Source organism: Muscardinus avellanarius (genome assembly GCF_963383645.1).
Source record: "Muscardinus avellanarius genome assembly, chromosome: 2".
In the NCBI taxonomy this organism is placed as follows: domain Eukaryota; kingdom Metazoa; phylum Chordata; class Mammalia; order Rodentia; family Gliridae; genus Muscardinus; species Muscardinus avellanarius.
In genome coordinates, this window is record NC_137787.1 from 41632469 (window position 1) to 41650821 (window position 18353).

The 18353-nt window shown below is 35.5% G+C and overlaps 1 protein-coding gene across 2 annotated transcripts in view; it reads right to left on the bottom strand.

The window, feature by feature from the left end:
• CCDC150 (coiled-coil domain containing 150) overlaps positions 1–18353 on the bottom strand; it is a gene marked incomplete at both ends in the record, with an annotated part of 72818 nt that overhangs the window by 36513 nt on the left and 17952 nt on the right. For both annotated transcript variants that reach the window (XM_080720000.1, XM_080720001.1), the window contains 6 exons: positions 2106–2219; positions 12049–12117; positions 12655–12832; positions 13093–13217; positions 15759–15866; positions 18146–18238. In XM_080720000.1, the coding sequence (XP_080576126.1) occupies positions 2106–2219; positions 12049–12117; positions 12655–12832; positions 13093–13217; positions 15759–15866; positions 18146–18238 (687 nt within the window). The remainder of the gene's footprint in view (positions 1–2105; positions 2220–12048; positions 12118–12654; positions 12833–13092; positions 13218–15758; positions 15867–18145; positions 18239–18353) is intronic.

Genomic DNA, 18353 nt, shown 5'->3' on the forward strand with positions numbered 1-18353 from the left:
AAAGATTTTATTTTTGAATTAATAAATGATCTGGGTCTCTTATAAAAGACATTCAGGAGGTTTTTTAAAAGTGGCACTTTTTTCCTCAATAAAATTTTCTCTTTTAGGCAAAGGCATAAAGAAATTCAACTAATCTTTTGTTTTGTAGTACCAGTGACTGAAACTAGGGGTATTTAACCTCCAAACTACATCCTCAATCTGATTTTTTATTTATTTTAAAACAAGGTCTCCAAAAGAAAACTGGGAATGGATCCACCATATGATCCAGTTATACCACTCTTGGGTATCTTTCCAAAGGGGATTGAAATCAGAGAACTACAGTGCATGCATACCTATGTTCATAGGAGCACAATTTGTAATAGCCAAAATATGGAACCAACCTAGGTCTCCATCAACAGATGAGTGGATTGCAAAATTATGGGAAATACACACAATGGAAATCTACTCAGCTATAAAGAACAAAATCATGTCGTTCACAAAAAGATGGAAAGACCTGGAGAACATTATGTCAAGTGAGATCAGCCAAGCACAGAAAGAGAAGAGACATATGTTTTCTCTAATATGCCCAAACCAGGGACTATTAGGAATACCAGAGGAAGTCCAGATAATGGAGGGGAAACCTCAGCATGGCTAGAATGGAAGGATAGGAAAGGAAGAAGGCTGAGGTTGATTAATGGAGGAGGTACATTAGAATATGTGTAAAAGTATGAATGTAGCATGGTCAACCTGGACATTCATTGTTGGAAGGGGGAAGGGTAAGTGGACAGGGGGAGGAGAGGACACCAAGCACAGTAGCACAGTCTGAATGTATGTCATTTTCAATATAATCCACATAAAAATAAATTAAATTAAAAAATAAAACAGGGTCTTACTAAGTTGTGGAGGTCCTCACTAAGTAGCTGAGGCTGGCTATGAACCTGCAATCTTCCAGTCTCAGCCTCCCAAATACTGGGATTACAAGTATGTGCTACCACGCCTGGCCATTTTAAATACACTTTTAAAATAATAATGTCCCTTTTTGCCACCAAAGATAATGCTTTTATGGTAAGTGAAAATTAAGTAAAATTAAAAAAATTTTAATTACAGGTTCACATTTCAATTTCATAGTTTAGCATTTTTTTAACCACATGCATACAAATGATATAAAACAAGTACAGTGGTATTTTTAATACAAAATAAACTTGTTTCATGGAAAAACGATCATATCTATATAGATAGCCCATCTTTTCAAACAATAGCCAAAATTAAAATTAACTACAAAAATCTCTACAACAGGGAAACTGCTTCAGTTTAAGGTATTTCAGGAAAAATGGATCTATAAAACATTACAAAGGTGATCAAAAGACTAGCTGGATTTATTATTTTTATATTTTCCCCAATGCATTAAATTGTAATTTGGGGACATTTTTCTCACCTCAGCATAAAAAACGTGATAATATTTGACACAGGGTCACTTATTTAAATACTATGACAAAATATAAAGAATTATCACAAGTAGCTAAGGGAAAAAAGATGTTTAGGCACTTATTTAAGGTACTGTATACAGATTAAATAGATCTCTAATCAGTGGGAGATCAGAAATTAGAGACCAGCTGGATTTTCCTGTCTCAGCCTCCCTAGTACTGGGATTATAGGTTTATGCCAATACACCCAGCCATCTGGCTCTTTTCTTACTATGGTTCCCTGTGTAGCTAAATGCCTTTGATAATGGGCTTAAATTGTACTATCACTAAAGGTTAAAATTGCAAAAATAAACCTACATTTAGGAAGTGTGAGAGAAAAAGAAGAGAGAATAATATCTTTTCATGAACATCACAGGTTAGGCTCCATGATGGGCTCTTGGCTCTCAATATGTCAATTCTCATGGCCTGGCAGGACAGACATGACATGACCCTCTCTGTACTTTATTTAATTAATGTTTCTGTTATGTATTTGGCATTATGATAGACAAGGGAGAATAAAGATGGGTATCTACTGCACTTGTATAAGAAGAGACTAAAAGCAGATGCATAAACAGATCAATTTCTAATCAATGTAATCATGACAATATGGGTGTGAAATATGAGTCATTATTTTCCTCTTTAGACTGACCTTTTTATACCCACCCCATGGTAATCAGAAGCCACTTGCTGAAGTTCTAGTGAAGCCATTTGATTTGCCAGGTGCTTATTTTCTTCCACAAGAAGTTGCAGGTTTCGATTTAGTGTATTTATGTCCACCTTTAAAAAACAAGGAGGAAAGAAACTATGTCATATTCAAAAAATTATCTTATTTTTAAAAAGACAGGATTAATTTTAAACTGGAAGGCAGCTTATGCACATGTTCCGCAGTCTCTTAATGAGGATATTTAGCCAGGCTGATAGTTCTATGATAGTTCTATGCTGCTATTCACATTTTCATTTCTTTTCCATTTTTTTCATCTTTTCTAGTTGTCTTCAGCAAGAAAGTTACTGCAAATGGCATAGTTCACCTTTACTAGAAGTGGAAGTTCTTCTGGTAGCACTTGTAAAATATTAAATCAAACTTAGGAATATAGATGGAAATATCACCTGCAAAATATTAGTAAAATTAAACCAGCAATATACTGGAAGGATATAAGAACTAAGTGAAGCTTATCCTGGTAATATATAGCTTATTAAATATTCACTGTCAATTAGTTTAATATACCACATCAATAGACTACAAAAGAAAAACCAAATGATCATTTCTATAAAGAATAAACATTTCAGGTAAACAAGGAAGGATACCAGTAGAACAGTGGAAGGAAATTTGGGGAGGGAGAAGGAGGGGAGGATGGCAACAGGATAAAGAAAACAGTTTAAATAATGCTAAGTATATACATAAATTATCAATAAAAATGTTAATACTAAGTCGGGCGTGGTGGCGTGCACTTGTAATCCCCCTGCTCGGGAGGTGGAGACAGGAGGATCGTGCAGGTTCGAAGCCGGCCTTGCTGGCTTAAGAGACCCTGTTTCCAAATAAAAATATAAAATAGGTCTGGGAGTGTAGCCTGGAGGTAGAAAGGTTTCCAGGAACCTCAGTATCACACACACACACAAATGGGGTAGGAGTTGGGCATGATCACACATGCCTCTAAGCCCAGGACTTGTGAGGATGAGACAGGACAATTTCAGGTTTGAGGACAGCCTCAATGACCTACCGACTCTTAGCAACTTAGACACTGTTTCAAAACAAAATATTAAAAATGAGATTGAAAATGATAAAATAGAGGAAAAGAGCCCATTTCAGCTGCTCAGAGACTCAGAATTCAACCATTAGAAAGACTTTTTCTTGGAAGTCAGAATAGAAGAAAAACAGTCAAAATGTGGTTAAACTGGAGGTAGCACAGAGAATCAAAGACTATAAAAGTGCTTCACACATCTCATCTGATGAGCAGAGAACAGAGGAAAGCACCATCCTGGGAAGCCTGCTCCAGGCCTGGTGGCTGCTGGGACCTGCAGCTCTCAAAGACCAATTCCAGCAAACAAGCAGATCTTGTGAGGCCAGTGACTAGAGGACTAATACCAAAAGCAATTGCATTCTTCTTTCCACGCTCAAATACCTCAAGACTTGATTCCCCAGATCACCCATCCAGAATGCCTAGTGAACTCCTGCAGCTGCAGATAAACTCAGCCAGACCAAGAAATGACAGAACCTTCCTGCAGGTGCCCCAGTGGCTACATCTTGCCTTGTCCAGACCACTGTGAATCTGCAGAGCAACCAGCCAAACTACCCAGTGAACTCCACTGGCTGCACCTAAAACTGGGAACTAGAAACTGCAGATGCTTTCTGCAGGGATGAGAGCAGCACTCATCAAGTCTGCCAGTTTACAAAGTGTCCCAGAAGTAGCTTACGCAGTTACAGGGACTTGCCTGGCAATGGACAGACCCAGAGGATCTATGAGTTTGCAAACCATCCTTGCAGAAGTGAGGGTAGGAGCAATGGTTGGACAACAGAAACGTGAATTAGCAGTTTCCTTCAACCCTGTGGGGTCTCCAGTGATCACTATAGGACCTCCAGCAGTGGTGTCTGTTGGGTGAAATAACTCAACCAACCAGGCTGCAGGCTCAGAAAGCTATAAACTCTTGCCTGGTGAAGTTTTGCTGCCATACATACAAAGAATAAGAGCCACTGAGGTCCCATGTGATTGCAGATGCCTAGAGCATCGGTGGTGCCCCTGGGGCTAAATAATTGAGCCACCTAAGCCTCAGGCTCAGAACAATACAATCTCTCCCTGCCAGAGTTTGGGCTGTGAAAGCAGAGAGAGAGGCTAGGGACCAGCAGGGTTCATATGATTTCAGGTGGTGGAGCAATAGCAGTGTATCTGGGGCAATTTGACTCAGCCAGTCATGCTTCAGGCTGGGAATACAACACTCTCTCAGTCAGCAGGGTTTAGACCTTGTGATCACACATGCCAGTGTCTGACTTACTCCAGGTGATCTCAACCAGCAGATCAGAGATATGTCTCTGGACCATCAAAAATCAGCCAGCTGGGCCACAAGAAGGCCAGAGGCTGATGCCCCTTACAGTGTTTCATGTGTTCACAATCAGCAGAGCAGTAATGGTGTACAGTGGGGCATTAAATCTTAGCCAGCAGGCTCCAGGCTTGCAGTGAAACATTGTAGTCATTGCCCTGCTGAGTTTGGGCATTGAGAGCATGGAGGCCTGCAGCCAATCCTACACTCCTGCTTGCTTGCACTAAAACTATCCTGTTAAAGAAGTTCTGGGGGACTAACTGAAAAGTCTGATTATATGTGGCAGATTCATTGAAGCAAATATATCCCCCCAGCATAGGCCTTACTTAGGGATAACAAATAGACACAGAGCTCCTATATAGACAAAAAGAATGCCAAGACAAAGGAGATAAAACCCTAAGAATTCTGAAAATATGATAGGCCAATGGGAAAATAAACTCCCACAGCTCAATAGCAAGAGAGATCACCAATACTGATCTGTAGAAATGCCTGAAGAAAAATTCAGAATATTGATTTTTTTGTGTGTGGGTCTGGAGATGGAACCCACGGTATTTGACCTCTAAGCTACACCCCCTGCCCTATTTTTTATTCTTTATTTTGAAACAGGGTCTCACTAAGTTGCAGAGGACCTCACTAAGTAGCTAAGGCTGTCTATGAACCACGATCCTCAGTCTCAGCCTCCCAAATGCTGAGATTATAAGCGTGCGCCACCACACCCGGCTGGACTATTGATTTTAAGTATGATAAACAGCCTTAGAAACAAAATCAGATAATAGTATACAGAAAATGAAAGAATATTTAAATAGAGAAATTGAAGCCTTAAGTAAGAACCAGAAAGAGGTTCTGATCAAAATGAAGGAGATTATAAACGAATTAAACACAAGACCACATGGAAATGGATAGAACTGGAAAACATTAAGCTAAGTGAGATTAGTCAGTCACAAAACATAAAAAAATTGGATGTACTCCCTAATTTGCAGAAACTAGGGGAAAAAGTGGTCATGGAGGGAACTCTAGACAAAGAAGGAAAAACCACAGATGAGCAAATAAGGTGATCTAAGTGAGGAAGATAGGAGAGGGGAAGAGAGAAATTCTGTAATATACATGATGTACATTCATAAACATATCAAAGTCAATCACTAAGCCAAACATGAGAAGGAGGGAGGGGACATCCATATACAGAGGCATTCAGAACCCCAATTAGACAAGATCAAAGAACTTCTCCATACCACAGAATAATCAAAGTGACTAACATAGAGGTCAAGGTAAGAATCTTAAATGCATCAAGCACAAAAGAAAAGGTGACATTCAGGAGCAAAACAGTAAGATTTATTACTCTGGACTTCTCAACCCAAATCATGAAAGCCAGGAGGGACTGTTATAATGTATTCCTGACTGTTATAATGTACTCCAAAGTGGGGATGACATGGGGTGGGAATTGGGGAAGGGCCTAAGTGAGTCATATGTTTATGTATGTTTCTATCATCTCATACTCCATTAAGATGTATGACTATAATACACCAATAAAAAAAGAGGAAAATGCTCACATAAGAAAAAACAGGAAGTCACCAAATAACCTAATGACACATCTAAAGGCCCACGAAAAACAGGAAAAGCATAATTTCAAAGCTAGAAGAGGCAAGAAATAATTAAAATCAGAGCAAAAATCAATGAAGTGGAAAACAAAAGAAAATACAAAAGATCAACAGAACAAAAAGCTGGTTCTTTGAAAAGATTGATAAACCTTTAAGCCAAATTAACTAAAAGAGAGAATCAATCCAAATTATTAAAATCAGAAATGATAGAAGATACTACCACAGATAATGGGGAAATCCAGAGGATCATCTGAAACTATTTTGAAAATGTTTACGTCAATAAACTAAAAAAAAAAAAAGAATAAATTAACAGATTTCTAGATACATACAACCTATCTAAATTTAATCAAAACAGTCAGGAAAACCTAAACTGACCAATAGCAAGCAAAGAGATAGACAGCAATAAAAAGCCTTTCTTCATAAAAAACCCAGGTCTAGATGGAGTTCCAGCTGAATCCTATAAAACCCTTACAGAAGAACTAAACCCAGTACTTTACAAATTATTCCACAAAATAAAAAAAAGATGGAAACCTTCCAAATTCCTTCTACAAGGCCAGTATCACCTTTATACCAAAGTCAAATAAAGATCCCTCAAGAGAAGAAAATAACAGACCAATTATCATTGATGAACATAGATGCAAAATTCTAACCAAAATACTAGTGATACATATTCAAAACCATGTCAAGAAAATTGTACACCATGACCAAGTGGGTTTCTTTCCAGGGATGTAAGTCTGGTTCAACGTACACAGATGAATATACATCATTTAGCACATAAACAGAACTAAGGAAAAATCACATGACTATCTCAATAAATGCCAAAAAAGCATTTGGCAAAATTCAATACACATTCAGATTAAAAACATTGCAGAAAATATAAATAGAAGGAAATTACCTCACTATCATAAAGGCAATATACAATAAATCCAAAGCCAATATCATATTGAATGAGAAAAAATTGAGAGAATTCCTTTAAAAATCAGGAACAAGAAAAGGATGCCCACTATCACTATTCCTTTTTAATATAGTGCTTGAGACTCTAGACAAAGTAATAAGGCAAGAGAAAGAAATAAAAAAGAACAAATTGAAAAAAAAGGACTGAAATTGTCTCTATTTGCAGATGCCATGATCCTTAGAAGATCCAGAAAACTCAATCAAAAGACGTCTACAGCTGATCAACAAATTCAGCAAAGTAGGAGGATAAAAAAAAAATCAATGTAAAGAAATCAGTAGCTTTTCTGTGTCAACCACTGACTCCAACAAAAAAAAAATTCAGAAATCAATTTATTCTCAATAATGTCAAAACAATAAAATATCTTGGAATAAGTCTAATTGAGGCCAAAGACTTCTATAATGAAAGCTATAAAACACTAAAGAAATTCAAGAAGATCTTAGAAGATGAAAAGATAGTTCTTGTTCTTGAGTAGGCAAATAAATATTATCAAAATGGCCATTCTACCAAAAATAATCTACAGAGTTAATGCAATCACAACAAAAATACCAATGTCATTCTTTTCTCAAAAAAAAAAGAGCTAGAAAGATTCATCCTAAATTTCATATGGAGAAACAAACAAACAAAAAAACCTAGAATAGCCAAAGCAATTTTAGCAATAGGAACAATGTAGGAGGCATCACAGTTGCTGACTTTAAATTATACTACAGAGCTATAGTAATAAAGACAACGGTATTGGCATAAAAACAGACATATAGACCAATGGAACAGAATAGATGATACGAAAACAAATCCACATACTTATGGCCATTTGATTTTCAACAAATATGCCAAAAATATACATTTGAAAAAAGATAGCTTTTTAAATAAATGGTGTTGAAAAAAGTGGTTATTAATTTGTAGAAAAATGGAATTAAATCCTTACCTATTGCCTTGCACAATTATTAATTCAAAATGAATCAAAGACTTGGAAATTATACCAGAAACTTTGAAATTACTAGAGAAGAGCATGTGTCCAACACTACAACATACAGATGCAGGTAGAAAGTCCCTCAATATGACCCCCAAATCTCAAGAAGTTAAAACAAGAATTAGTAAATGAGATGGGATTAAACTAAAAAGTTTCTGCTCATCAAAGGAAACCATAAGAGACTAAAGAATGGAAAATCTTTGGCAGCTATTCTTCTGATAGAGTACTGATATCTAGAATATACAAAGAACTTAAGAAACTTACTGCTCAAAAAGCAAACAACCCAATTAAAAATGGGCAAATAAACTAGATACTTCATAAAAGAAGAAATACAAAAGGCCATTAGATATATGAAAAAATGCTCAATATCATTAGCAATAAGGAAGATGCAAATTAACACTACACTGAAATTTAATATAACCACAATTAGAACAGCAATCATTAAGAAAACAACAAAAAAATGCATGCAAGAATGTGGGAGAAATAGAAACGCTTCTACAGTGTGTGTGGGATTGCAAATTGGTGCAGCCACAATGGAGATTAGTGTGGAGATTCCTCAGAAAACTAGGAATGGATCCACCATATGATACGGCTATACCACTCCTGCGTATATTTATAAAGGGACCGAAATCAGAATATTATATTAATACATACACATCCATGTTTATAGCAGCACAATTCATAATAGCCAAATTATGGAACCAACCCAGGTGTTCATCAACAGATGAATGGATTACAAAATTATGGGAAATACATTCAATGGAATTTTACTCAACCATAAAGAGGAACAAATGTCATTTGCAGGAAAATAGAAGGACCTGGAGAACATTATGTTAAGTGAGAGTAGCCATTCACAGAAAGAGAAAGGTCATATGTTTTCTCTTATATGCAGAAGCTAGGGAATAACTGGAATATAACAGACACTTTATATAATGGAGGAGAAACTCCAGTGGAGTGAGGATGGTGATTTTGAGGAGGGGAAAAACGGAATTAATTCAGGAATCACTTCCATCAACATGATGTACATATGTAAGAGTATCAATTCCAATCTCAATATCCTGTATGTAGAAGGGGGGGTAGAAAGGGAGTTGGTGAAATCCCATCAATGCTGTGTTCATGTATGTCACCATCACTACATTATGATGTGAGACTATAATGCACTAATAAAACTAACACACACACACACACACACACACACACACACACACACACACCAAAGATAAAGAAAATAAAGTCTAGGGGTGTAGCTCAGAGGTAGTGTTAGGTAAGTAGATAGAAAATAAGGTAGAACAGACAGAATCAGACAGGAAAGCCTTCCTGAAAGAAAAGACAGGAATTTCCCTGCCCATCTGTAGAGAGATTTCCAGCCTATTACAATGCAGGTTTAGGTTTCCCACACAATACAATTCTGTGTAGCTGCACCAAGCTGTTATATTAACCCAAAATAATCAATACACATGAAAAGGGGTAGATTTCTGGGGGATTTTAAATCCATGCAACAGGTGTGCCCAGTCTCTCTTTCTCCCTCCCTCCCTCCCTCTCTCTGTCTCTTTGGGATGTTGCTCTTCCTCTTCCTCTCTCCTTCAGGTTCCCTCTCCCCTTACTCTGCTCCCAGACCCTCCTGTGGAATTTATCCAGTAAAATTTCTAATGGCTACCCTACTGACATCCTCCAGATGAAATTTTTTTTATTTCAGTGGACAAGAATTGGGGAAATGCTCACAGACCTATAACAATATGGGTTATATTTCCAGGGTTTAATTTCCAGTAACACACACACACACACACTACTAGCAGTACTAGGAAAATAAGACATCCATCTAAAAATGAAGTCTTGAACACTTTGCATGATACATAAAAATTAAGTTAAAATGGATAATAGACTTTATATAAAACCTAAAACTCTGAGACTTCTAAAGGACAACAAATGACAAAATGTTGGTGATCTCAAGTTAGGCAAAAGTTTCTGAGACATGATACAACAACTATGGTCCATGAAAAAATTTTAAATCTATATTAGGCTTCATCAAAATTTAAAACTTATGTTTTTCAAAAGAAAACAAAGTCATAAAGCACAAGAAAATATTTATAAAACATATCTTACAATTTTTGTATATATAAATAGTAAAATATTTTTACTTAATATTAAATGTTTTAAAATCTCTGAAAATTCAATAAAAAACAATTGAATTAAAATGGTTTAAGAATATGCTTTAATTTGAAATTACAAGCACATGAAAAGATATTCAATATTATTAGTCACTGAAGAAATGCAAACTGTAACTAATGATACACCATTACACACCAATCAAAATACTGAAAATTTCATGTGCTGGTAAAAATGTAGAGAAACTGGAATTCATATATTACTGGTGGAAATGTAAGATTGTCTGGATCCTTTAAAAAACAGCTCAGTATTTTGTTATTATTTTAAAAACACACATATTTATAAAGGATCCAAATATCCAATTAATATTTACCTGAGAAGTAAAATATATATGCATATATTAATATATATAGTTTTTACTTACAATTGCCCAAATTTGGAATAAACCCTAATGTCCTCCAACTGGTGAATGGATAAGAAACTGTGATACATCCATACAGTGGAACACAAACTGCTGATACATAATGATGAATAAATCTCAAATGTCTTATGCTAAATGAAAGGAGTTAGATGAGATTTTTAAATTATATTTTAAAAAACAGGACTCTGTATTATTCAGCTTAATAGAACCTCTCTAGTAACCAAGTATCTTTCAGCACCATCCAGCTTGAGGTAATTGGATTTCTCAAATCAACTGCTGCAACAGTCCCTGCTACATGTCATCCTACCTTAAGGGAGAGCACCAGCAACCTGACACCACCAGAAATCTTGGGCTAGTGTGTGCCTCCCAGGGCAAAGGATGGCCCCTCAGTGTCCCATGTGGAGATTCCTTAAAAACTAAAACTAGAACTATCATATGATCCAGTAATCCCACTACTGGATATATTAAAATGAAATCATTATACCAAAGAAAGTACTTTCATTCCATGTTTACTGCAGTACTATTCACAATAGCTTGGGTACGGAACCAACCTTAGATGCCCAGTGGTGATCGGATGGATAAAGAAAATGTGGTATATTCACACACAATGAAATACCATTCAGCCATAGGAAGAAAGAAGTCCTGTCATTTGCAGTAACATGAAGGCAAATGAATGTCACTATGTTAAATGAAGCCAGCCAGATGCAGAAAAATACCGTATGTCCTCACTCATTTGAGGAAACTAAAAAGTCAATCTCATAGAAGAAGAGCGTAACAGTGGTCGTTAGAGACTGAGGAGGGCAGGGAGTAGGGGTGTGGAAAGAAGTTAGAAAAGGAGCACCAAAACACAAAGGGAGGATTTAGTTCTGGTTTTCTATAGCACAGGGTAGCTATTGGTTAAAACAATCTATGATGTATTTCCAATGTCTAGAAGAGTACAACATTCCCAATACATAAAGATGATTAACATTTGAAGAGACAGAAATGCTTATTACCCTGATTTAGTCATTACATATTATATACATGTATTTCGTTAATATAATGTACTCCATAAAGATGTATTAATATTATGTCTCAATTTAAAAAAATTTTTTTTTGAAGAAAAAGGGTACCTCCAAGAAAAAGTGACAGGTTCTAATAGGTACCAAGGACGCGTAAGTTGGCTTTAAAACAAAACAAAACTGCAGTGTCAACACTCATTCCTTTGCCCTTCTGTCTCTCACAGCCCATTAGCTCACTCCAGGGGACCTCATGGCTAAAATACTCAGTGAACACAAGAGCCAGAGATGCGACGGGTGATGACTCATTTGCAAACCAATTTTGCTCAATAAGCAAAGGCCCCCAAGAAGCACCCTTCTGCGGCAGTGACTGGAATGTGCCAAGTGGCATCACCTTTGTGGCCTCTCCTCACCCCCATCTTGGTAATCAACAAAATCACCTGTGTCCTCATTAAGATAAGCTGATACAGTAGGAGGCAATATAGTAGGAGGAAACGAAAGTGAAATATCAACAAGTAAAATGTGGAATACCTTGTTTTTAGCTAACTCCTTTTCCAAATTGCATTTTTCTTGTGCTATTTCTTTTTCTGTTTTAGTAACCTGCCCAAGGGGGGAAGAAAGCAATGGGTTAATATTATAGGAGCTGACAGGCTCGGACACATATCAGACACATCCTGCATGTCAGTTAATACCTACACTGCAGAGATAGCACATCCTCTCAGAAAAGGGGCCAATCAGGGAGTCTCTGAGGCAGAGCAGACTTCACAAACAGCCCTGCAATTAGAAAGACACGTCTGCATGTCAGACTCTGCTGGTTCCTTCCTAACTAGGACAAAGGGCTATCCCTTAACCTCCACTGTCCCACTCCTTCAGGGGAAATTAATTCTTAAAATCTGACCCCTTGAGTAACAGGAGGATGTGTGACTTGCTAGCTGACATTCACTAATGCTACATAAGGGTTTCTGCACTATCAGGAACAGCTACGCCACATGTTGAAAGAAACAGATTAATCATCTAGAGATTCCTTCAAAGGGCAACTCAAACTGCATTTGGGCTGGATTTCTTCTCTCATCTTTTCCACTTAGAAGACAATTTTACAACAATATCACCACACCACAATGAGCTGCTGCTTCTTACCTCTCTCTGAAATCTTTCATTCTCCTCTAGCAGAGACTTCTTCTCTTGTGTTGATGCTTCTAGTTCACCTCGCAATCTCGCAATGGTTGATTCTAGAAGCTCTTTTTGAGCAGCTGTCCTCTTCTCAGCATCCTGCGCTTTCTGGAGACACTGGTTATGCTCAAGAATTAAATGATCCCTATAGAAGAGATCAAGGAGACATGAAAATTAAGTGAGAATTCTATTTTAACAGAAAGGATGATTAAATGTTCTTTAAATGTAACTTCAGCCTGAGAACAGTTACCAAAATGTTCTAACAAAACTAGTTACTTGAAGGCAGAATCTTAACTTTATCTTTATGGCTGGCCCAAAAAATGTCGAATTAAACATTTTTATTAAAGGTAAGAAATACAAATGCAAAGACAATGATGTGACTGGAGTTGCCTATACTTTACTCACAGGTGTGTTTGGAGTTGGGTTTTCTCATTCTGAACAGTGTGTAGTTCACTTGTGATGCTGGCATGGGCTGCATCCAGCAGTAAGTTTTGTTCTTGAAATGTCTGTGTCATCATTTTCTGTTCTACCTGAGTGTTAGGAGTAATATTAAAAGCTGAGATGCCATTCGATAGGGTGTTATTCAGAGCAACTTATCAAAGACACTTAACTAAATTAACAACACACAAATTTTATTTCCATGAATAAACCTCTTTTTAAAGGGAAATATCTTATTTTATTTTTTTAATTTTTATTTTTTGGTGGTACTGAGGTTCCTGGAAGCCCTTCTACCTCCGGGCTACACCCCCAGACCTATTTTATTTTTGGAAACAGGGTCTCTTAAGCCGGCACGGTTGGCTTTGAACCTGCGCGCCACCACGCCCGGCTAATGGAATATATCTTAGTGTCTAGCTTTTTCTTTGTTTCACTTGAAATTGACAATAATTCTATCATTTTATAGCTCTATAGCTAGCCAATAGTTAAGAGACATTATTTATCCAAAGTATTGAAAATTTTGTAAAACTAATACATATAAATTTTAAAATAAGAAATTACATTAAGAATTTTTTGTATTTTAGAATCTCAATGATTAAACAATGTAAAAATGTGTGTGTATATATAATTTATATATAATTTATGTATAAATATACAATATATAAATAATAAATAATGTATAATTATATATAAATATATAACATATAATTTATATATAATATATAAAAACACATTTTACATTGTTTTATCATTGAATATAATATATATGTTTTATCATCTGTATAATATATATATATATATATATATATATATAGAGAGAGAGAGAGAGAGAGAGAGAAAGATGTATATAAATCAGATGAAAATATCCCTTCACCTCTATCTTTCCCCTCTCTAAATCCACTCTCTAGAGATAATCATTTTTAATACTTTGGTGTGAATTCTTTTGAGAATATCTTAAATTGCTTTCAAATAATGTTGCAGCAATAGCATAACTGTTTTTCACAATTTATTTTCTCTGGCTTATCATTTTGGAATTATCAAACATAACATGTATATACATATACACTTCTACCTACAATCTAAAAAGGTCTTGCAAACAATATATATTAACAATTACTTTTCTAAATATAATTAAAACACTTCTATTTTAATATTTGCAAAGCAAATCATCACATCTTTACATTTAGTAAAATGGGATTTGTGTTCTATTTTAAAATGTGTGTGTGTGTGTGTGTGTGTGTGTGTGTGTGTGTGTGTGTGTTATGTTTTACTGGGGTCTGAACCAGGGACAGTCTACTTCTGAGCTACACCCCCAACCCTTTTTTGTTTTTAAAGTGGGTCTTGCTAGGTTGTTGAGTCTTGCTAAATTGCTGAAACTGGCCTCAGAATTTGCAATCTTCCTGTCTCAGTCTCCCAAGTACTGGGATTATAAGCGTGTACTACCATGTCTGGCTCTATTTCAAAATTTCTAATTGTTTGTCACAGTGTTATGTATGTTAAATTACCCTGTATATCCATAAAAGTAGGGACTTGGCCTACTCGCCCTTATAATTTTATCTAGATCTAACATACTTTCATAAATACTAAATGTTTGATGAATACAAATATTTATTGATATTTGTTACATGCAGGACATATTTAGGATTATGGGAAATAACATATATAAGGCAATGTCCTTACTTCTAGGAAACTTGCAATGTAATACATAAAGTGAATCATGTATAAGGCAGCATAATGTTATAACCAAAAATATGAGCTCTGGATTCAGACTTGTATTTTGTGTTGTTTTTTATTTTTTGAGATGCAGTCTCCCTATGTTGCCCAGGGTGGCCTGAATTCCTGTACTCACATGATCATCTTGCCTCTGCCTCCCAAATATCTGGCTGGGTCTATAGGCATGTGCCACTGTGCCCAGTTCAGATGTACATTTAAATCCAGCTCTACTTCTTATGAGGTAGGGGACTTTTTGGATGTTAATTAACATCTCTAATCCTCATTTTTTATCATTAAAACAAGGATAATAAATATTATTTTATGTAGTAGCTATTTTATTAAAGGGGGTAATAATGTAAAATCCTTAATAGTATAAGGATTATAAGAATTATACTATTAAGGATTGGTATATGCTAAAAAGAATGCAACAGAACACAAATGCTATCATTGTGACCATCTATCTATTCAAGGAATAGAGGTTGAAAAGGAAAATTTATCCTTCTGGTTGGAATGGTCAACCTAAGCTCCCTGATGAAAATTAAACCGAATTTCAAATAGCTGAAGAGCATTCTCAACAGGGAGAAAGATATAAAAAAAAAACCCAACAAATAGCAAGGTGTTAGGAAAAGAAGTAAGTACTTGAGAGTCACTTATAACAGTCACTTTATGATTCCATAAATAGTGGGACAGGTGACTTTCCCTCAAGTAATGATATTTACGAACAAACCATTAAAACACTTATTATAAGAACAAATTATCGCCTTGATGAAAACTGAAAGCTACTAATAAAAAAATCCAGTAAAGTTTTGGAATTTATTGCTAAAATATTTTATTATCGTGGTTGCCCCGGCTATCCCCTGATCTCTTAGCCAGGCTGGCTTTCTGCTGCCTCTAGCAGCTGTTCATTAATGTTAAATGAGTACCTGCAGAATGGCTTGATGGTCAGCAATAATCCTGGCATTTTCCAAACGAACAGTCTGAAGCATACTGCTTAGCTCTGAACACTTTCTAGTTAGCTCATCATTCAAAACCTAAGACAATACACACAGCAATCAGGCCTCTCTCATGGAGAATTAGTTCACCTATGTATCATTACTTCTAATGATTGCACAATATTTCACTATATGGATGAGCCCAATTCATTTTACCTATCTGCAATTAATATTTCACTAGTTCAAAATGTTTAGACTCAATAAACTTGAGAAATTCTAAATTAAAGAGAGATATTTTTATTTGGTGGAATAACTGAGGCATTTGGGATTTTACTGACTTTTCATCACAATTTTCAAAACAGTTCAGTTAGAGCAAGATATCTGCAGTATAAAATTTAAAATGTAGGTGCCTAGCTAGTACTATAGAAATTGATTCTAATAATTACATAATAACATTAAGAATCACTTAGCTGGAAACCCAAAATATCTAACTTCCTTTGCCACCAAGGTATTTTTTTGTGTGTGTTTAAGTGTGGTACTGAGGATTAAACCCAGGGACATTCTACCTCACAGCGACACTTCCATTTTCATTTTATTCTTTATTTTGAAACAGGGTTTTACTAAGTTGCAGAGGACCTCATTACATTGCTGAGGCTGACTTCAAATCCACAATCTCCTATCTCAGCCTCCCAAGTACTGGGATTATAAGTATGACCACATCTGGTTACCAACTAAGGTATTTATAAAAGCAAAATGTAGATAATTTTACTATTACAAGATTAATCTTTCAGAATAAAGCCCCTTTGTGCTAAGAATCATACATGTAGCTAATTAAGGATGTTCACATCCATGGGCATGCACTCCCTGTCTGTTTTTATTTTTTCCTCTTCTCCATACTTAATCCTAGTTAAAAATTCTCTTGTCTTTTGACATCTTGAAATTTGTATTATAAAAAGTATCCATCTTAATTATCAGTTACTTTGGCAAGATAAATGTGTTAAGGACCTTATGTTTCAACAAGCAAATTTCTCAAGGATAAGAACATCACTCTGAGGGAACAATAGAAAATATAAAAAATAAAATTATGAGAAAGAAAAGATGAATGAAAGAACTGGTAAGCCATAAGTGATATGTGCCATAAGTAGTTAGGAATACCCTGAGGGATGTGTTGAAGTCATAACCAGATATACACACTATTCATCAAGGAACACATCAGGGTAGTACACAGAAAAATACTTGCTCCTTGAAAAGAAACATTTTTTTTTGAGCCAGATAACCCAAGGTCAAATTCTAATTCTACCACTTATTAACTATGTTATTAAACTTATGTATATCAGCTTTCTATCTTTAAAACCTAAGTAATAGCTTCTTTTTCATAGTGCTATTGAAAGGAATATAATATTAGTAATCTATCTATCATGTATCTATCATAATTTGTGCATGTATATTTTATATGGAATGGGGTTAGTAAAAATGCTAACTACTATGAGAATAGGAAGAACAATAGTAATTAGTGTTATTTTATAAAAGGACATGTATATATTTTCTTTATTATAAAGAAAGCATATCCCAGCATTCTGGAGGCTGAGACCAGAGGATGGCAGTTTGTGGACAGCCTCGGCTACTTAGTGAGGCCCTCTGCAACTTATTGAGACCCTGTTTCAAATTAAAAAGAATAAAAAATAGGGCGGGGGGGGGATAGCTCAGAGGTCAACTGCCCTTGGGTTCCATCCTCAGACTTGCAAAAAAAAAAAAAAAAAGCATAGCACATTATGATCCAAAAATTTTTGTAACCAAATTATACTAATAGAAAAGTTATTTCAAGCGATAAATACAATTCCATTAGGCTTTATGGTAACTTCAGTTTGCCTACATGATTGTTAACTCTTTAAGGCACAGAAGCATATATTAATATTGATAGACGAATATAAAGTATCTGCTAAATTTGGGAACCACCCACCCACAGAAAATAATTACATATAATGCCAAAATCCAGCAAGCATTTATTAGGTTCCTGTTGTATTATCTGCTATAGAAGAGGCAAAAATGTGTAAGACATAGTCCTTGTCAATGCACTGCTTAGAATTTTATTGCAAGAGAGAGGATACATACTTAATGACTAATTTAGAAAGCAAACGGAGGCAAAGTGTGAACTAGTGCATGATTTAGTGATATGTTTTGTGTATCATTGTTTCATAGGAATTTGGAAAGTAAAATGAGAAATATGCTTTAATAATGCTTCACAGGTGAAGTAGATCTTATGGAAATAAAGGTTGAATGATAGAGATGGTATTAATTTATATAATAAGGATTAATCTTGGTTCTTTAATTGAATGAAATTAAAAGCTATAAATTTAGAGAAATAGTGAAACATTTACCTGTGCTTTTGCTGAAGTTTCACGAAGGGATAGTATTTCAGACCTTAAATATCCATTTTCTTCATGCTCCTTGCTGAAAGATACTTGTAGATTCTATTGGGAAAAAGAATTATTCTTTTTTTCACATGTATGAGATATTATATATCTCTATAAAAATACTTGTCTGCATTCTGGTTGGTACCAATTCAAGTTCCAATGAGACATAATT